Source organism: Rousettus aegyptiacus, unplaced genomic scaffold (assembly GCF_014176215.1).
Source record: "Rousettus aegyptiacus isolate mRouAeg1 unplaced genomic scaffold, mRouAeg1.p scaffold_m13_p_1, whole genome shotgun sequence".
Taxonomy (NCBI): Eukaryota; Metazoa; Chordata; class Mammalia; order Chiroptera; family Pteropodidae; genus Rousettus; species Rousettus aegyptiacus.
This window is the reverse complement of record NW_023416284.1, coordinates 169902682-169924408: the sequence shown is the minus strand read 5'-3', so window position 1 is coordinate 169924408 and position 21727 is coordinate 169902682. Positions and strand designations below refer to the sequence as shown.

General features: G+C 37.3%; 1 protein-coding gene and 2 pseudogenes across 7 annotated transcripts in view; 1 reads left to right on the top strand and 2 right to left on the bottom strand.

Moving 5' to 3' along the window:
• UTRN (utrophin) overlaps positions 1-21727 on the bottom strand; it is a 446823-nt gene that overhangs the window by 319783 nt on the left and 105313 nt on the right. For 5 of the 7 annotated variants that reach the window (XM_036222314.1, XM_036222319.1, XM_036222331.1 and 2 more), the window contains 11 exons: positions 20700-20872; positions 18289-18404; positions 17432-17598; positions 13191-13394; positions 12072-12253; positions 11217-11367; positions 9929-10048; positions 7970-8071; positions 5090-5197; positions 4633-4812; positions 3438-3607 (listed from right to left, as the gene is read on the bottom strand). In XM_036222314.1, the coding sequence (XP_036078207.1) occupies positions 3438-3607; positions 4633-4812; positions 5090-5197; positions 7970-8071; positions 9929-10048; positions 11217-11367; positions 12072-12253; positions 13191-13394; positions 17432-17598; positions 18289-18404; positions 20700-20872 (1673 nt within the window). The remainder of the gene's footprint in view (positions 1-3437; positions 3608-4632; positions 4813-5089; positions 5198-7969; positions 8072-9928; positions 10049-11216; positions 11368-12071; positions 12254-13190; positions 13395-17431; positions 17599-18288; positions 18405-20699; positions 20873-21727) is intronic. The other 2 variants (XM_036222327.1, XM_036222324.1) reach the window with 1 other exon arrangement.
• LOC118606227 lies at positions 4081-4254 on the top strand (annotated as a pseudogene).
• Positions 8756-8874, bottom strand: LOC118605237 (annotated as a pseudogene).

Here is a 21727-nt window from a genome sequence, read left to right as displayed (position 1 = left end):
CAGGCCCTTTTCTGAGTGTTTTATGTGTATTCTTAACTCGAGGCATCCTTATAACAACTCCATGAAGTATATACCACTATTATCCCTTTTAATGATGAAGGAAATAAGCTCGGGGAGGTCTTAAATAACACAAAGTTCATAAATGGTAGAGCCGAGACCAAACTGAGGCAGTCTGTCCTCTTAATTAGTACTCTACCCACAAGGCTCAAAATAACGTCTGGATATTTTTAGGTACTTTAAGGTAAGTGAAGGTTGTCATTGCTGATTCTTCGGAGAAGCTTTACTTAAAGCATTTCTAGTGAAATTATGTTTGTTTTTTCATCAAGGTAAACTTTCCTTGCAACTTGTAAGGGATTCTGTGACACTCTAGGTAAATAACCAGGGGTCGAGATGTAATTCCAACAGTGGTACATTCCCCTTGTCATCATAAGAGCAGATTTCTATTTAAGCTTTCAGAGAACAGGCATGCCATCCAAGGGTGACACATTTAAAATGACCTTGGAGACACAGTCCATTCCCGCTCTCAGGACAAGCAAGAGTAATGCGAACGCTGCGGAGTGTAAACGATCTCAGGTCTCGTTGACGCATATCCAGATTACAGGAAATGGCCATCCCTACAGTGGTAAAAACAGCCACCAGCAGCACCAAGAGAAGGGGAAATAAGTCGCCATTTCTGAAGCACATATAAGCTGTGCTAACCAGATATTTAAGGCTCATATCTGCGTGTACAGCTCATTTTAAAGCCAGTTCACAGCCACTTCTAAGGATCTGGAAACCATTTCACATTAGGAATGACTGAGGGTACTCTGGACTTCAGGATAATAAATGGAAACTGAAATATGAAACCTACCCTCAGATACTAAAGAGGTACCATGGTGAAGAGGAGTGATGTGGCTCTATCACCCCAGAAAAGAGAACTAGCACACGTGGGTAGCCTAAGAAGGGGCCAACTTTGGGCATAATTCCAGCAGTGAGATTTCACTGCCTTCTATTATAATGGACTGGCCATACTCAAGTTTCTATTTGCCCAAGAATTAACTGAAGGAATATCTGCATCAATCAACTTGTGGACTCGAAGACTGTGGTCCTCACAGCTGGATACCCACCCAACAGACAACTTCCTGCCTAGGACGTGGACAGTGACTGTATACTGGAACCAGTGAGACCCAGGGAGAAGTCAGTGGCCATCTTCTAGGAAAGATCTTTCTCCCTGATGCCCCTCCACGCCCCCACCCCCCCAAAAAAAAGACAAGGAGAAACTGCCCTTCCTGCCTGTAATGCAGGTTATACACGAATGTTAGGCCCAGTGCTACAGCAGCATCTTGGGACCATGAGGAGACTAAGCCTTGCGAGAGAAAGCCACCATGCTGAGGAAGGCAGAAACGAGGTGGCAGGGTACTGAACTAGACCATGCCATTAAAACTGCCCTACCTGCAGACCTCTTGTAATGGGAGATAATCAGTGACCTTATTAAGTCACTTTGGGTACAGTATTCTGTTTCTCGCAGCAAAATGCACTTTATACAACACGATCATGTTTAAGATTTTATACTTATGCACTGTGATATTGTTATTTATAATAAGAAATGCATATTTGGTCTTAGTCCCCATTTCTGGCTCAGGACTCCTGAAACTCTTGGAATTTCCTAAGTGATGACAACTATAAAGGTATCTTTTGGACCCCACTGAAGGATGGGAGCTGGTTCTAGGAGATTCAACCAAGAGATTAGAGGGTTGGAACTTTCAGTCCCCTCCCCCTGACCTCTGGGGAGGGGAGAAGGGCTGGAGGTTGGATCAACTGCCAATAACCAATGATCTAGTCGATCATGCCTACGTCATGAAGCCTCCATAAAACTCCAAAAGGACAGGGTTCAGAGAGCATCCCAGAAGTGAACTCACTCCAGGATGGAGGTCCTAGGAGCACGGCCTGCTCTGAGAGGCACGGAAGCTCTGTGCCCCTTCCCCATGCCTTGCCCTACGCATGTCTTCCACCAGCTGTTCCTGGGTTCTATCCTTTCATAATAAACTGGTAATCTAGTAAGAAAAATGTTCCTCTGAGTTCTGTAAGTCACTCTAGCAAATTAATCGAACCTGAGGAAAAAGTTATGGAACCTCCAACCTATAGCCAGTTGGTCAGAAGCACAGGGTTAAAAGACTGAAGGGTGCGAGGCAGTCATAGAAGACTGAACCATTAACCCATGGAATCTGAGTCTGCCTCCTAGTAGTGTCAGAATTGAACTGAATTACAGGACACCCAGCTGGTAACCCACAAATTGTCTGTTAGTGCAGGGAATCCCCACCCCCCACCACCACACACACACACATCGGGATGGTACCAGAACCTATAATAAGTACCCTAGACTTTTAGAACCTTCCCTGCTTACAGATGTACAAAGTCAGCGCTGGAGAGACACACTGCCAGATATACTGAGAAGAATATAAACACTCTGGAAATGAAGGTCTATGGTAATATTGACATCAGAAGCACCTTCCTCATCTGATGTCTTGGCTACAAAAGTAAAAGTTCCCAGCTATTTACAACTCAAAGGCACACGGGTTCTGCAAGGAGATGCTATCAGGAGGCAGAAACACAGTCGTATGATCGAAATGAAAATCATCGGGTAAAACTGGAATCTCACCTTGTCTAATGAAAAGTAAATTGGGGAAATCATATCATTTTTATTCATGCAAAAATAACTGCCCGTTTACTCGAGCACTGAGATTACAGCGTAAAGGGGAGAGAAGAACAGAGCTGCTTGAGGGATGTCTGAGGATTAACCGCTACGGTGCACGTGCGGTACAGCACCTGGGACGCAGCGGAGCTTAACAGAGCAGCTGACATTAGTAAAAGCTCAAGATGCCAGGTGAGGATTCCTCTTCTAAAGACCCCAGGTTTGTTTTGAATTAAGGAGAGGAAAAGGTATTTTATGCCAAAGACAGAAATGTAAGCCCAACACAAAGAATCTGTTAGTGAATCTGGCAAAAGAATAAATAAGGAAAGAAAACATGGAAAAGGAATGAGGGGAAAGGAGACTATAAAGTAATCACTTCCTTGAATTGTTTTTTTAATTGCAAGAAGAGGAAGGAGATTCCCAAACAATATGGCGATCTATCTAAAGCAAAATCGTCAGAAATGACAGTGAACGAAAGAGTAAATGAAGAATCACGAATGATCACATCCTTTCAAGGTGAATGATAGGAAAGGAGGAAAAAAGGGGTTCCAGGACATAGTTCGAGTGGAACACGGGGTATATAAAACCCTCTGAGATGATGCAGAGGCTTAGCCAGTGAGAAGGAGAATACTGAGAAGACTCGGGTAGTGAGCAGTTCCACAGTTGAATTTCCATAACAGTAACTAGTGATTAGTACAAAATAAGTCCCGAGAAAAAAATACATTGTGTGTAGTACTGGGTTTGGAAAATTTCTGTCTGCTCTCACTTTTTCTTAGCTTCCATATCCACGGGGATCTGTCTCTTCTTTGGAGGAGGAGGTGGAGGCAGTTCTTGCTTAGACCTTTTTGTAGTTACTTGTTCTCTTATGCGAACAGTCTCCAGAAGATCTTTCTGAGGAATCTGGGACATCCCCAGCTTTGCTACAGCTTGAGTCACCTGAAATAAAATCAGCCAAAGTTTCACTGTTTTATTATGGCTTTATTGAGATATAACTGAAAATGCACAGTTCAAGGTTATTAGCATGTTCTCATCTTTGTGACCATGCCCACTTTCTAATGCCAGAAGAGTTTTGTCTCAAAAAGAAACCCTGAACCCATAACTGGCACTTCCACTCTCCTCTCCCCCTTGGCTCCTGGGAACCACTTATCTACTTTCTGTCTCTATGAATTTGCCTATTCTGGACAGTTCAGACACATAGAATCAGAGTACATAGAATCTTGTCACTGGCTCCTTTTACTTAGCATAATGTTTGCAAGGTTCATCCATGTTACAGCATGTATCAAAGCTTCATTTTTTTATTGCCAAATAAGATTCCATTGCATAAATACACCACATTTTCTTTATCCATCTGTTGATAGATATTTGAGTTATTTCAATTTACAAACCAAAGCTTTATTTTTGATGAAATTACCGCTTCTTGGCCTTTTGGCTAAGATCAAGTGTATTTTTGATCAATTCACTAAAATGTTTAACTTAATAAGATTATGTAAGATCTAAAAATCATTTAATGCAGGGGTCCCCAACCCCCAGAATGGTACTGGTCTGTGGCCACATAGCAGGAGGTGAGCGGCAGGCCAGTGAGCGAAGCTTCATCTGTGTTCACAGCCGCTCCCCAGCACTAGCATCACCGCCTCAGCTCCGCCTCAGATCATAGGCATTAGATTCTCATAGCCGCACTGGTCCCTGGGGCCAAAAAGGTTGGGGACCACTAATTTAATGGATTCATGCCTATCTGTTATCAGTTACTAAGGGTTAAATTACTGGATATTAATCAGTTTTTCAAAAATCTATTAGAATTTACTTCAGAAAACTTAGGATTTTCACGTCAATATTTCAATTGTATAATAAACCAGGTATAAGGAACCAATATTTTAGTTTAGCTACTTCTCTTTTATTGCAGAAAACCAACCTGAATAACTTCTACTTAATGGCACAACATTATTACCCAAAGCGAAAGGTACCTGGTTAGAGGAATCTTCAAGTCTCTGGACCAAAGAGTCCCACCTCTGAGTCAGTTCTTCAGAGTCACTGTTGATCTTTCCAGATGCCTTAGGATTATCAAGTAATTGACCGACGTCCTGGCCGATCTCACTCAGCTGATCCAACGCTTGACGCTTCATTTCCATGTCTTCCTTCAAAATCTAGTATTTCAGATATTTATTAGATAACTCCCTTTTATAGAAATTTACCTTCCTGTTCCTCAGTCAGGAAACGTAAACATGTATACTTTATAGTAAAATGTACTTGCTTTACAATTCACTAATACTAAAACATAAGACTCCCGGTTCTAGATAATTACATGGCAGCATTGCAGTGTTAGGTAATGAGTCTTACTCTGTATTTACTAAACTGCATTAACCACTTATATAAAACATATCAGCAGCTTAGAAGACAGATGCAGACAATGACATCACTTACAGCCAGTCGCCGAACACTGACACTTAGTTCCTTTTGGTCTCTGAAGTTGCTTGTCTGGATTTTATTTAAAGCCTCTTCTTTTTCAGTTAGCCAAGCTTTCAACAAGCACTACAAATAATAACGAAAGTTAGAATTATATTTGGGGAATCACTTGGTAACTCAATTCACTCAAAGTTCCCAGATGTCTAGCTTTTCTATTATTAGAGGCTTCACTCTTATCTTGAGTAAGAAGGACTTCAAACACCTAAGCCTGAGGCATGAATGACACAGAAAGACATCTTTTTAAAGATATTGCCCTTCTCATACTTACAACAGATCAACCTGAAATTCGCTCCACACCTGGATAACTAAACCAAATTCTCAGAGAGGTAGGTGGATCTAAAAAGCTAAATCCAGCTACTCAAGTCTCTAAAAAAAAAAAAAAAAAAAAAAAATCACACTATAATTCTCTGAAGGCAGAAGGAAGTTCAGAGATAGTCTGTCTCAGCCCCTCATTTCAGGGAGGAAAATGTAGGAAGCCAAGCTATGTATCCAAGATCTCTTGGCTAGCTAACAGAAGAGCCAGATCAAAGACCCATACCCCAAAGCCAATAGATTTTCCACAGCAGCATACAGGAAAGCCACACTAATACTCCAGGTTCAACAGCAATTACGGTTAGAGATGGAAGCCGGAGGATAGTCCAAAGTCAATATAAGAATATTAAACTTCACTGGCCAACAATGCATGTTTTTTTAGGCAGAAGATATTTAATAATGTAGAGAGATAAAACTTGCAGCAGGGGTGGATAGTAACATGGCTGCACTGAGATCATTCTTCCCAAAGTATAGTGGGTACCACAGAAATTCTTTTCTGTAGGGCTGGGCGAGAAAAATCTTAGTTCTTTGTTTGCGATGAACTCTTTCTCTAATTGTTTTATTTATCAGTTGATTTAACAACTATTCCTCTAAAAGCCATACGCACTCCAAGAAAAGATGAAGATAAAACGTAAAAGACAAATTTGGATCCCTTCCTCATGTGTAATAAGATATGCACAGGAATAATAACCATAGCACAACACAGAAAGTACAGACACCACGAAAGAGATTGCTTCCAGTTTAGACTGGAGAAGGTGAAGGGGATTTATAGATGATTTCATGGCCGGGGAGAACTTAAAAATGAAGAGATGAGTTCAAAGGCATTCCATGGATTTAAAGATGCCACACACCTTATACAAAAACACAGAGACTGGGAAATGGATGAGATATATTCATTCTTTCAAAAAAAAAAACGGAAAACAAGAACCATGAGGAAGGTAGGAGGTGCCATGTTTGGAACAGAACAGTGAGAAAGAACTAGCGTTAATTACTCTTGTGGTGTTAAGTCTAGAATTGGGCAACAAACTGAGAATTCAGGGTTGAAGCGCTAGGTATGTGGAAAATTAAGCTTGGAAAGGTAGGATGAAGTCCTTTACAGAATATTCTCCATGCCACACAAAACTGGCCAGTGCTGCAGAAGTTTGGAGCTAATTCTCAGAGCCCATTTCCAACTATCTTAAAGCGTCTGCACAATCATCCCTTGAAAGGTTTTCTAATTCAGATACAGTTGATTTGGTCTCATTCCCTGCAACAGCAAATTGTCTCTAGATTAAGTCCCCACTGTGGCTTCAAATTGTACTTTTTCACAAGATTCGTCCTTCCGTATCACTAGCAGAAAGTCATTCAAAGGTTGGTTTTTAACTGAAAATATTGGCCAAAATACTAGCCATTCTCTATTTTTAAATGTTTTTAATTACCAAATTAAAATTCTTCCCAAATTTTAAATTAGTTTACTTAGTACAAGAGTAACATAATGGTTTTCTATAAATATTTGTCAAGTAAAATGTAAATATTTCAGAAATCGGGATCAGGTCCATTATGATGCTTATTAGGAAGATTCTGACCAATAACTCAGGGTAGGGGGTAGTGATCGACAATTTATTTGGGACAAATTTTGCAACTAATTTTTTAAGATGTTCTCTCTGCAACTACATTTAGTAAACCAAAAAACATCATACACTTGTTTTTATCCCCTGAAAAGAATATAGTTGTTTTTTTGTGGATGAAAATGAAACACATTTAAAAGAATCAAAATGGAGACTGAGATGTGGGAAGAGTATCTACTTATTTTCTAAACCACAACTGTTTGGCGTTTGGGGAGCAAAGTTTTGTTTATTTGCATTCTGTTTTGATAGTTGTTTTCCTGGAAGGACAGAGTGAGCAAAGGGCCACCACTCTAACTGAAAACTTAAGGCAGCAGCTTCGCACTACAAGGTTCATTTGCTGTGGTAATCCTTAGTGGAAAAAATACAGTATTAACCAAATATTAAATCAAAGGTGTTGCTAACTAATATTTTCAGTTAATTAATTTCAGCAGTTATTCTGGTTAAAATTCAATAAAAATTCTTGTATTTTAAAGTTCACAAATTATCAAGTGGATTCATTTATTCCTTATTTCCTGAGCACAATCTACATGCTAGGTAGTGTGTTGATACAAGTTCAAAGACAATACCCAACACAAATGCAATGAAAATTATAATGTCAAGCAATTCCTGAAAACAGCATATCTAAATACTATTATTCTAAATGATAAACACAGATCAAATAGTTATTACAAGGGAGCCATATACTACAATCTCTACGAATAAATTTCACGATAAAAGGGATACACATCTGACTTTTTAAAAAATTTATTATGGTGACAATAGTTAACGAAATCCAGTAAGTTTCTGACATTAAAAATAACAAATAAATTACTTGTAAATGTTCCTTTAGAAGAAAAGTAAGCAAAACTTGATTCTAATGCCATGATGAAGGATGTTCCTTTTCACCATTCATTTGACCGTATGGATAACAGTTGCATACCTGCTCTTCCAACAGTTCCTGCCACAGTATGTTGATTTCCTGCAACCTGCTCCAGCGTTCTTCGGTCCACTTGCACACTGCTGTCCAACGTTCGCCAAGTTTCTAGTAAAGGAAAAAGCCATTCTTTGCAACAGAGCCTTAAGTGACAGTTATCACAATCCTTAAAGAAACTTTTGGCATCTGTTGTTCTATTACAGAGTAGCAATTTATAAAAATGTATTTCTATGAAAGTTGCTTTAAAACAGTACAGACAGCCAGAGGGAAGATAAAGTAATCAGGGAGGTCGTTCCATAAACTAACTATATAAATGTCTAACCAAGGTATTGTATACTTGAAACTAATAATAAAATTTAAAAAATTAAAATAATATAGACAATCCTATAAATTTATAGATGAGAAAAACTAATTCTACTGTTTTGTGCTTAAGTTTGTTTCAGGCTATAATTATCTTTATAATGAAATTCAGTGCATCATTAATTTCTTAACCACGTTTCACATGACAAAAAAATATTTCCCTCAGTAGCACAAAAATTAGGAAAAAATTTTTAATATTATAAAAACTATTTTGAATGAGAGAATTTCTATTAAAAAATACTTAATTGATTTGTTTTGTTTACATTGCATGATCCAAAGAAAATTCTACAAAACTTAGCAATGAAAAGTTACAAGCATTAGCAATACTAAATAAATAAATTTGATATTTTTTTTAGGTGAGGCAACCCTTGGTTGACCTCACAGATTGCAAGGACCTTGTCAGCTTACAATCTCTTACTTTTTTATTTTTAACACCTACAGCACCTGGTCTTCCTAGGTGGTCTCCCATCCAAGTACTAACTAGGCCCGACCCTGCTTAGCTTCTGAGATCAGATGGGATGGTGCTTGTTCAGGGTTGCGTGGCCACAGACAATTAACTTTTAAAAATCATTCTTCATGATGGCTTTCTCGGTAAGTTATTTTACCATTTTATAATGATTAACAAATGTTAAATTTTATTTTTACATTCGTCACACATGAACAAGAATTATTTAATTTGTATTAGCCTATTTTGATATTTAATACCAGGGAGAGCTTTTTATACTGCAAAAGGTAAAAAAATTAGAGCCAAAAGACAGGTCTCCAGTTTCAGCAGGAAAACTCATTGTCTATTTAAGTCTCTGAGACATCACTTCACTTCTATATATTTCGGTTTCCTCAATGTGAAATAGGCTAGACATGCCTACCTCTCAGGTTACTCTAATAACTAAGTACTTCTGCACCCAAGCTTCAGAACCACTGGTCAACTTTAAATGATGAAACAAAAGAAAAAGAATTTCGTGTGATGAAATTATATTCTGAAAGTTACTGAAAATCATAAACTGGCAACATTATACTTGGTAATTCAAGTACTGCTCAAATGAAATACCAATAAATACCTTTATAAAAGACCTGCAAAAATCTACTATAGCCTTTGTTCAAAAAGAAGCAATTTGTTGGGCTTCCCAAAACTGTTGTTGAAATTTACACACTGATCTACCAAAAAAACATGGATATTAAATCCTACACGGCTGAAATTTTCAAACTTTGAAATGCCAATACATTTTTTTAAAGGGCAGAAACACTGGGCTCCACTCTCAGGAATTCAGGTCTGTGTGGAGGTCAGAAACCTACATTTTAACAAATTCCTCAAGTAATTCTGAGCAAGAAGCCCATGGACCACAAGTACTGTGCTTCCCTATCTTGTTAATACTATGCACAAGGTGGCTGGGGATGAAAGCAGCCCCGCCCATTTGCCCCAATTGCTGAAGCAAAGGAACGATAGCGAGGTACTCCTGTACCCCACAAGGTTTGGAACCCCGACTGGGAAGCATTAACCTAAAGTAGGTTCTTCTGCTCTTCTAAATAAACAGTGAGATGGGAAAGGAAGAATAGGGGCAACATGTAGTTGCTGTCAGATGACAGGTCCCTGTTCGGGGCCCTTACCTGTAACTGATCCTCTAGAACAGCTGTGGCACTCTCACAGCTGTTTTCATCAACAATCACCACCATGTGAGTTAATGAGTTTACCTTCACCTGTTCGGCCTCAAGGTCATTTTGCAAACTCTGGAGAAAAAAATTAAGATAGACCATTATTTCTACTCTTTCACATTTACCTATTTAAAATCCACTCAGTTGTCAATAGTAATTAAGGACATTTAATGAGGCATCGTGTTTGAATTTCCAATCATTACCCTAAATGTTCCACTAATGAAACAAGCCCATTATACATCTTTACATTTCATTATGAACCAAAGCAGTTTGAAAAGGCAATGTCATAACGGACTGCAAGTGGGATGTCATTACTTCTATTCCAAGTTTTGGCCAAAAAAAAGAAAGTAACATAAATGAGTTGAGTGTCTATACCAGGAATGAAGATAAGAATATAGAATTGGTAAGTCATAAATGTCCCAACCTTAACTATACAGAGTCAGAGCTCATTTTCTCTAGTGCAGCATGGTATTAAGTGAGAGTTAAGTAGATGCTATTTAATAATCAGAATCTATTCTGATTAGCTGCCCAGGAAAGCAATTAAGAATACAAAGATGCCTTCCATTCTCACCTCTTCTATAGGAAGAGCACAGCAAGTCCCAAGGAATATGTACATAGGTAATTTATATAAACACTACCAATTGTATTGTCAACTGTTTCTCAAGTTGTATTTAAAGCATCCCTGAAGTTTTATTTATCAGTTATCTAGATATTTCACTGAAAAATCAAATTCTTCAAACAACTTGAAGAGAGGTTATTTACTCCGCCTTTTCTTGACGATAAAAAGTTATCCCCTATATTTGTGACCAACTTAAATTTTCTGCTAAATTTTGATTCTTCACCTAGTGCCTGTTACTTTCCTAGATCAGAGAATAAACAATAGATTTCCTTAAAGGATCAGGTACAGATAGACCTGAGAGTTTGCTTCTTTATCCACACACGGCATTGATGTCAACACACTAGCCTTCTTAACCACTTATAGGTTCAAACAACCCTGATAATCCCATGAAAGCTATGTATTTTCCTAAGGAAACTATACATAGCCATATAAAATTTCGCCTGCGCTTTCATGCCAGAAAAGGCACATCCCCACGAACCCCACCCTCTAAGCTGCTGAATAAAAGACAACGCTGAAGAAGTATCCCACTTCTACACTAATGACAGAAGCCATCGGCCCCTGAGGATGCTAAGTGCTGCCTTTTCATATTTGATAAGGTATGAAAGAAATATGAGCCAGATTTACTTTATGATCTTCTAGCAGTTTTTGCAGGGATTTCAAATCACCATCCGGGGGGCAAGTTTCCATCTTTTGAATGCGTTCTTCTGTGAGCGTTAACCAGGCAGAGAGCTGCTGCAGCTGCTTCTTCTGCAGTTCCATCAGCACGTCGTGCAGCCTGTCCATGGGGGAGCACAGCATTACTCCCGCCTGCTTCTCCTCTTTGCAAAGGCGAAAACACACTCCGGGCCGCAAAGAAATGGGGCAAAGAAATGCACTCCCGTCTAACCATTTAAAGTTGGCATTTAGTCTTTAAATATAGAAACGAGCAAACAAACTTTTATTTTCTTTCTAAATGGAGTCAATTAAATGCATTCAAAGAATGCAAATAACAGCACCCTGTATTCGTATCAGAATCATTGTTTCTTCAATCAGGAATTCCTGCTTATTAAATAGGTGGAAATGGCAATGGAATGCAGTTTGCTCCTAAATACACAATGCAAGAAAGAAAACAAACGGGGGTGGGGGGAGTTGCTTTAAAAAACATTACAGAACAAAACTGTAGGTAAATACTACATAGTCCTGGTCTTCATACTGAGTTAAGGGTCAGCCAATTTTAATACTGCAAATCGATAACTATCTATACGAAATGCCTTTCCCCTTTTCGGTAATTTCTCTACTCTAACGTTATTTTACCTTTTAATTTGGTTAACACACAAAAGACCACACGAAATGCCAGAACATTACAAAAAGAAAACAGTCAAAATTTTACAAGACAAATTCTGGAATTATCTAGCTTTCATAGGCATGCAGACTTTTACTTGAGCTAAACTAGGCAATGGACTCTATAAAATAAGTGTCAATTTCTTTGCTTCCACTCACCGGGACTGTCTGTCCATACTCTCCACCCTTAGAGCTTCCCATCTAGCATTCAGCAAGGTCATTTGTTCCTGAATCTCAAACTCCTCTTCATCTGACAGAGTTCCCTGTGTGATCAGCTGGTTTCCCGCCTGCAAGACACTCCCCACGCTGCTCTGGTGTGCAGTCAGCTCCATCATAAAAGCCTGGGAAGGTACACATAATTCGTGAGTTGCTCATTGCAAAAAAGAGAGAGAGAGAGAGAGAGAGAGAGAGAGAGAGAGAGAGAGAGAGACTTAATCAATTGTTAATGTCTACACATCAAAGCTACAGAAAAAGGTAGCATGTAGAGTGAAAATAAAGTGGACTTTGATCCAACTTTTTAAGCTCTTGAATACAGGAAGTAAGCAGTTGGCCTAAGCAAAAAAGTGAATAAATCAAAGAGAACAATATTACATCTGATAGTGCCAGCTATTTTGAAGTAAATGCTGATTATACTACTGAGAGATTGTGAACATGATATTACGAAAAAATATAATAAATAAAACACAAAAGGAACTGTGAAAGAATATGATCATTTCTATTATTTTCAAAGCAGAATAGGAAATAAAGCCTGTCGATTACCAGGTCATGAAAAAACTACTTAACAATAAAAATAAACTCTACATAATCAAATCATTACAGTGGAATATAATATATCCTTGAAATACTAGGAAATTTTCCTTATATAAAAGCGTACAAGAACTCTAGGTATAACATTTGTTTAATCGTACAATAAATAAAAATAATCACTTCATGGGGAACACTCAAAATCTAAAGATTTGGTGTATTGATTAGCCATTTGTGTTTTAACCATAACAATACACTTCAGAAATGAGCAGTGCTATACACTGATTTTTGTCGGTGGCTCCACAGAATATACGAATTACAATAAGATTAAAATCTGAAATCTAATTCCAACACACAGTTAATCACCCACACTAACTGTGTATAACAAAGGCCTGTTTAAAGATCACAAGTGCTAACATCAGCCACGACCTTTCTGTGGAAAATTCAGTAATGCTATCTACCAGGGTGGGGCCCCTGGTTAAAGCACAGGCGCCATGACCGACAGACCCCGCTCCTCGGCTACAGATTATTTACTTCATGGGTGGCAAACTGGTCCTTGACTTCTTCAACATCATCAGAAATGTCATCCTGCTCCTGGAACGTGTCCTCGGCAGAAAGCAGCCAGGTCAGCACTTCCTCCAGGGCTATCTGATAGCTGTCCAGATCCATGTCGACCTCAGTGACAGTGCTGGGGGTTTCGGCACGGGGACTCTCATGCTCCTCTTCTGGGGCTGAGCTCTATAATAACAAAGCGAAAAAAAAAAAAAAAAACACAAGCATCATGAAGACAAGAAGGTGTTCAACAAAGTCACACTGTATATGGAGAACCCTCAGGGAGGCACCGCTGTGTCTTAGGCATTCAGTCAGTTGTCAGTAGCTGGGTGAGCAATGCCGTGACCTAGTCAGAAAGCGTTTATTAAGTGTGCTAGGATGGCAAAGAGAACAAAAGCAGTATGCACTCGTGAATCTTGTGCTCATGGGGATTCTAACATAGCTGGGAAGAGACAAATAATCCACATGAATCACGTCTGGACAAAACTATGACTATTAGCAAAGTTATAAATCCTATGGTTCCAACAAAAGATGCTATTTGAGTTCAGCAAGGGAAAGTTTCAGAGGATCACCTTGGGTCTTGAAGGATAAATATAACTTAAAGAAAAAGAGATAAAGATTAGAACTGTGCTTTGACCCTCATTAAACCTCTTTTACTGAAACACACTTTAGCACTTCATTTTAGACACTGAAAGACAGCCAAATATACAGACTGTTGCATTAATAGTAGTTTTTGGAGGCAGTTATCCTCTACTTCACTTGCTATTTTTTTTTTTTTTTGAAAAGCCCATGAGAATAAACTTATCTCAAGCTCCTCGTGAGCAATGGAATATTTTCTTATACACTTTAGAATCTTAAAACCAAATGAACTCCTCTCGCATGCAATTGTTAACTTTCAGAGCAAAACTTCTTTAAAATTTGCCTAAAGCCTATCTCTACTTAATCACCTCTCACTCAAAATTTTTACGTATTTCAAACATACCGAAATGCTCATGTTCTTAACAGCTACAGTTTGTTAAAATTCCCTTTCAGATCTGGTATCGGTCCTCACCACTCACATAAAAAGGCTTTTTTTCTAGTGTCGCCAATAACCTTGTCTTTGACAAATTCACTTTTCCAGTCTCAGTGACACTACACTGGTTTTCCTCCTGGTTGAATTGCATTTGCCGACCTGTAAGTCCTGGGCCCTTTTTTCTTCTCTCTGTACACTTTGTCTGAGTGGCCTCATTCATTCCCATGGCACTCAAAGAATCACCTATATCCCGCCTTTATAGTTCTGGTTCCCAACTCCTAACTCCTCTGTCCAACCACCTTAACGTCTTCACATCGACGTCTCATAGGCACAGCACACCATGTCTAGATTTACTCTTTATTTTTTCCCTAAACTTCTTCCTCCTCGGGTTTTCTCATTTCAGTGAATGGCTCCTTCATGCGCGTCACTCCCCCAGCTAGTAACCAGGGAGCCAGCCTTCGTTTCTGTCACCTCGTGCATTTAATATACAAGCAATTCCTACCTTCAAAATGTATCTCCGATCCATCCAGACCGTTCCATCTCCACAACCACCGCCATCTGTCTTCAAGACTACGACCGTCTGCTAACCTGCTGACTGGTGTGTTACTTCCCGTTGCCACTCACACCCCTGCCTCTACAACCTACTCCTCACACGGCCTCCAGAATGATCTCCAGAAAACGTAATCACATCATAAGACTTCCCCACTTAAAATCCTTCACTGCTTTCCCAATGCTCTTAAGATACAACTTAAAATTCTTAAAATAGTTTACAAAATACTGTGACAGCAAGAAACTGAGTGAGTGAGTATGTAAGTGTGTGTAGGGTTGGATTTCAAAAGGTTAATCAGGGAAGACTTTTCTGAAAAAGTTCCATTGAAACCAAGGAACGATGGGAAGCTTGCCATGCAGGGAGTGGGTGGAGGGGCCTTTCATAGAGAGGAACCCACATGTACAAGAATCTTGGGGAAGAAGAGGAAAAAGCCCACCATGCCTGCAGTGAGGCAGCCTGAGACGTATTGTGGAGGTAGGCTGGATCTCTTAAACTATAAGAGAACATTAGGTCTTTAATTAGCAAGAAGGCTAGAACGGAATGAAAACACACACCAGAGACATTGTGAAGGAAGAAACAAACAGACCCAGTAAACTGGTGATGCAGGTTAAAAAAAAAACAAAAAAAAACAAAAAACAAAAACGAATCAGTGAGCACACAGGTGAAATACTGGATGATCAGGAGATAAATCAAAGGAGAGAAGGGAAAATGAGTTAGTTAAGCTCTGGACCTAAAATTCTGAAACTACAGAGTAAAAATAACACCAAATTTCCATGCTCTAATGAGGTCGCTGGGATAAGCATGAAGAGCTACGAGGTAGGAGATGGAAGGCATTATCTAAATGCAAATGTTCAGAAGGTATTAATTAAAACAAAAGAGGAAACTTTCAACTAAGAGATTAATTTAAAGAGAAAAGCAGGGATTATATGCTGACCAAAGAATGCTCTAAAGCGCACATTTGTAGAAAGACAGCAAGAAGGCTGACTATTAACATTCATTGTAAAGTAGCAGATGGCAAGCTCTGTCAGAGAGTAGGTGATTAAAACTTGACCACATTTATATCTTCAATTAACTTAATTCGATCTCTAAGGCACTATGAAAGCATGCAAATGACGAGGTTAATGTTAATACACTCATTCTTAATCTAATAGCAAAAGGATTCGGCAATTCTTATCATGTCACCCTAAGCCCTACACTTCCATCAGGAAAGCAAATAAAATCTTTCTTTTTCAGAGAGAATGGTCTTAACTATAATATGTAAAATACCCAGCTTTCTAACAAAAGGAATCCAATCCAATAAAGAAATGATCCTAAACCAAAAAGCAACCTCAGAAGATTATGTGAGCCACTTAAAAGGGTGCATCATAAATCAGGATAAAGACTACACTATTAGAGACAAATGCTTCTCGGCATTTTTTCAATCAATTATAAAAAATTACAGCTTTTCCTCAGCATCATTTGATTTTCCAAATTACTAAAAGAAGCCCTTGGTTCACGATCTGGCCCCATCTCTTGCCCTTTTCCTTAGCAATTTGTTTTCTTTTTCTATAAATCGTGTTATTTTTGAAATGAAGAAATTAAAAGGATTGGCACCTACTTCCCAAGCCTCAAAAAAATCTGAAATAAGTTCTCTGAAGCTTGGGGAAAGAAAAAAGAGATGCTATGCTAATTAAAGAGCCTTATAATTTCATGAGACTTAACCAACATTTTTAAAAAGGACTTGTTGAGCGAGAATGAATGATAGCACCAAAACAAATTCAGGAGGAAAAATTATAATAATAACAGATGCTGCTTATTGAGTGCCTATTAATATTATTTTAGACACTTTAATTTCATTATCTTTATGAAGTGGGTGATTTTATCCATATTTTACAGATGAAACTGGTTGAGAGAATAAGTAACCAACCCAAAATAAGTAGAAATGGGAATAAAATTTAAGCTTCAAAGCCTATGCTTTCTGCCTCTCTAAAATATACTTCATATCATTCTGAAATTCCTTTGTAGCTCTAAGTTACTAAAATGTTAGACCAAATGACATTTTAAGGTCTCACTTAACTATTAAGATTCTCTCTTTTTATGAATGAAGAGAACTGGTTAGACTAAAACAGAATAAGGTAAAATATGGATTGATTTAAGACAACATAATTCAGGAAGAAAAATTCATGACTTTATTTATATCTCCTGAAAAAAGAAACTCATTTATATCCAAATGAATAAAGCCATTGTAAGCTTTTAAGTGAAAAACTTACCAAATAACATAGTGTCAATTATTCCTCCTAAATGAAAGGGAAAAGCTTAGATTTTAATAGTCTTTGTGGAAATACAATGGCAAAATGTTTAGGCTGACATGAGAAAATCATCTTCAGCACATGATGACAGCGCTGAAGACGGTGGCCAAATGATGGAAAAACATCAGTTCTTAAGCATTGTCATACAGCTTAATATATTTTCCTTCTTAACAAAATCAGTTGAGTTAGAGTTACAATTTTCCATTATTTGCATGTGACATGTGACTGCGTGTTGATAAACTAAACCTCTGAGTCTTAAGCAAACTGACAAACCAAGATGTTCCCAAGCAAGAAAAAAATTCTCTAAAAGTGTTTTATCCAGTACCTACGAGAAAACAAATATGGCAAGACAAACATTTCAATAAAAATTTACCTGTACCTGTATATTAATTTCTCCTTCTTCACATTCTTTCTTGTATTTTCTTGGGAGAGTCTCTACTTCACGGATGGCATCTATAGTGACTTGCTGAGGTAGCACCTCAAACAAAGATGTTAAATACATAATTATGGATTTCTTGTCGGGAAGCTGAACAGCAACATCTAAAAGTAGACAAAAATAAGGAACAGCTTAAATTAGATGTCCAAAATATGGGAACTGCTCGATAGGAGATATAAAATAACTATCCTTAGTACCCATAAACAATACAATTATATAATCTTTGCAATACCACAGCTCAGTAAGTTTCTATTTCATTAATAACGCATGAGGCAAAGGCAGAGACAGTTACTGATTTTTGTTCAGTATCCCATGTCTTAAAATTCTTCCCTAAAAGCTTCCCCCAAATGCTCAAAGATAAGCTACCATTTAAGACAATGACACAAGATTTTATTCATACTATGAAAATAAGTCTAGAATTCAACTCTGCAACATTTGTAACTAAAATTTTCACATCGTGTGCAAAAATCTTATGTAAAAATGCATTTTAATGAAATAAACAAAATACTGAATTGCCTATCTTATAAATATATTTTTCTAAAACTTTAAATTTTATGCTGGTATCAAATAACTATTCTCCAATGATGTAATTAAATTTCCTTCTAAAGGATCCTACAACTTGTTAAATACAAAAGTACTAATAACTTGTCTGCAATGAAATGATTACACCATGCTTCAAAAGGAAAAACACTACTCGATTCTCATAATTTCTTCTAAAAAAAAAAAAATGCTTCATTTCAAGTATTCAAAATTGTAAAGCAAAATCAAGGTTGAAATTAAACACTGAATAGTACCTTCAGGATCTAACAGCTTTTCAATTCCCAAATAAGTCTGAGCCTTGCTGAAAGCATGTTCAAGTCTCTCGATTGGGGACATTTTAACAACTCTATCCCAGGTGAAGAGATCAGGTCTGAAATAAAAGTCACCATGCAAATAAAATGCAATAAAGATGAAATGTGTGGAAACAAAATGGTCATTATTACAATCTAATACGCTGCAGTTTTAAATTTTTTTATTTGTGAGTTTAAATTAAAATTTTAATTTTATATCTCAAAGACTTGTCAAATATATTATCTTAAAGTAATTTACAGATATTAAAACAACAGATAAAACATTCTAAGGTTCTTATATTGGTTAAAAATGCGTGGAATAACCACTGAAAGGCTAGAATTATTACATAATATTTCCTCAATAGCAAAAAAAAAAAAAGGAGAAAGAAAAATAAGGAAAAGGAATCTAACAATATAATAAAGAAAAAAAGATACAGAAAAGATAAATGAAAAGCTCAAAATAATTGGTAAAAATGGACCTAAATTTATCAAATTATCACAATCAATGTTGATGGACAAATTCTCCAATTAAAAGACCAAGATTAGCAGTAGAAAAAATCCAGCGTTAGTCTGCTCACAGCATGCTCCTCAAGCAAAGACGCTCAGAGAATTTCCCTCCTGTCACTCCCCCTCCATGTTACTACTACCTAATATTTCATTACTATCTTCATTTTCTAATCCCACTAATTGGACATTATTGTTGCTCTGACGTCCAAAAGTTGATCTTTTTTTTGCACTCTATCTGTTCTTGCATCATACACCCATCCACCTCCTGGGATTTGCCTCCCGACTCCCAACCCAGAGTTCCCTCTCTGCCTTCACTTCCTATTACTCCCCCTGCTCACTCCACAGCACCCACTGGCCTCCCACATGCCAGGCAGCTCCTCTCCTCTTGCCCGATATATTTTTCTTCAGCATGCTTATCATTTCTATATGCTATATGACTTAAAGTTCCTTTACTTTATTATTTTTTATTGTCTGCCTTCCTCAATTTGAATGTAAACTTCAAGCAGATAGGGAGTTTTGTCTGCTTTGTTCTCTGATCTACACCCTGTACCTAGCATAGAGAAGGCACTCTACATTAAATCAATTAAGTAATCAATGAAAAAAAGTTTGTGGTAAAATTCAAGTTTTCTGACAACATCTCTTAACCAACTAGGAACAGAGAGTGACTTCCCCAAACTGATATAAGAGAAGTAAAAGACTGGGTATGGATGGTTCTCTTATCAGATAAAAAGTATATCCAAAAAGCTATAGCAAATGTCATTCTTATGGTAAAACACTAAAACCACACCCTTCATTATCAAGAACAAAATTTTCTGCTCACTATCGCCAAGAGGAACCAATATTGCTTTGAAGGACAGACATGAATGAAGGGGAAAAAAATTTTTTAAAAAAAGAGAAGAGGAAAACTATTAAGAATGCATGGATAGTCTACCAAAAATAATTTTTGTTAATCTACAGAAACATATTTAAAATTAGTAAAAAATTTAACAAGTTTCCAGATCTAAGCTATAGAGAAGTCAATTATGTTTTTATATACCAGCAAAGAATACACAGGAAACAAAACTTGAGACAATAAATAATTTAAACAGTAATAAAACATATAACAAATTTTGTCTTTCACATTTTAAATCCTAGATGCATCTGAAATTTATTTTGGGGTATGGTGAGGTAAGGGTTCAATTCAATTGTGCCATACCATCTATCAATCTGCAGTATCAGTTCAATTGTACATCAGGATGGAGCTATTTCTGACCTCTTTATTCTGAAACTGCCATTCTTATATATCAAATAGGGTCAAATCTTGGCAATTTCAGATGGTTCAGCCTATAACTATATCGGTGTGTTAATTTATAGTACGATATAGTCTTAATAACAGCTTCATAATTAGTTTGGGTTTCTGTTTGAGAAGTATTTCACCCGTTTCTTCTTCATGAGTATACTGGCTCTTCTTGGACTTTTGCACTTTCACATAATTAGAATCCATTTACAAGTTCCTATATTTAAATGGGATTGCATTAAATTTATAGATTTTTCCTTTCGGTATGAGAATGAAAACGAATACAATTCTATGTATGTCTTACTGGTTAGTGCTATAAATGAGTGGGATTGAACTATGTGAATTATTTCACATTTTTTAACTTATAAATATGTAAAAGGAAGCATGGACATTGTACTGTGCTATTTAAGTCCTACAGAAAAAAAAATTAATGGGTAATTTTGTTCCGTGATTTAATGTTTTGGTAGAGCATGTGCAGAGAGGAGGGTGATGGTAGTGGGGGTGGGGGGGAGGCTTTAGAGAGGAGCAGTAAAGAGCAACAGAGAGGAGACACGAATTGGGAGATGCACGTCTAAGTAAAGTCGTGTCTCACTTATGTCGGTGGAGCAAGGCATTAAAGGCGAGACCGTCCGTCCAGCTCGTGGTGAAGTTGAGGACGTTGACCTGGCTGTAGGGCCTGGTGGACTGGCGCACCCAGCTCAGCAGGATCTTTTCGCTGTTTGTCTGCTGCAGGTCTGACATGATATCCTTCATGACATCTTTGACCTGTTTAAGAGAAACCATGCCTGCTTACAAGTCCTTGAACGAGGAATATTATATTAATTAACCATTATGAATAAGGCCATTGGAATTCTTTTGATTTCAAAATTTCTTTTAAACATTAGAAAGATAAATACAGTGACTATTTTAGGGTAGTAGAATTTCAGAGGCGATTTGTACCTCAACTTTACACATTACATTACATGTATTTGAAGGTAGGGTCTGTAAAGAGGTAATTAAGGTAAATTTTAAGCAACATTCATATTAGGTTTGGTTACAATGAACATTACTTTCATAGTCACTAAAAAAATAATATTTTAATGCTGTACATTTACAAAGATCTTTTAATAGAAAGAAAAAATACTTTTTATTTTTTATAAAAATGAGGATGCAAGGAAGAACTTTTGACTGTACAAAACTAGAGAATTAAGTACCTTTCCTGAGGTCAGTAACAGTTATAATCAAGAATTATAATATTTTACATTATTAATTTAAAGTAATACATGTGGTCTAAGTAAGTGCTCAAAGAATGATGTGGACATATCAAAAGGAAACAAGAGCTGATTTAAAGGGGGGGAGGGGGTTTACAGGAGCATTCGAGCACTGAGATTTGAGCAGCAAAGTAAATAATGATAGTAAAAATTTATAACTTACTAAATAAGGCAAAATTCCTGAGTGTACACTGGTATATTGAATGAATGAATGAATGAATGAATGAATGAGTAGTGAGATGAAAACATAAAAAAAGAGACAAGGGAAAGCTCTTCTTTGCAAGCATAAAGCCAACGAATAAAATGTTAAAAGAAACAATGAAATTAGAAAATCACCATTTTCCAAGCATCATCATAGTAACTGATCAGG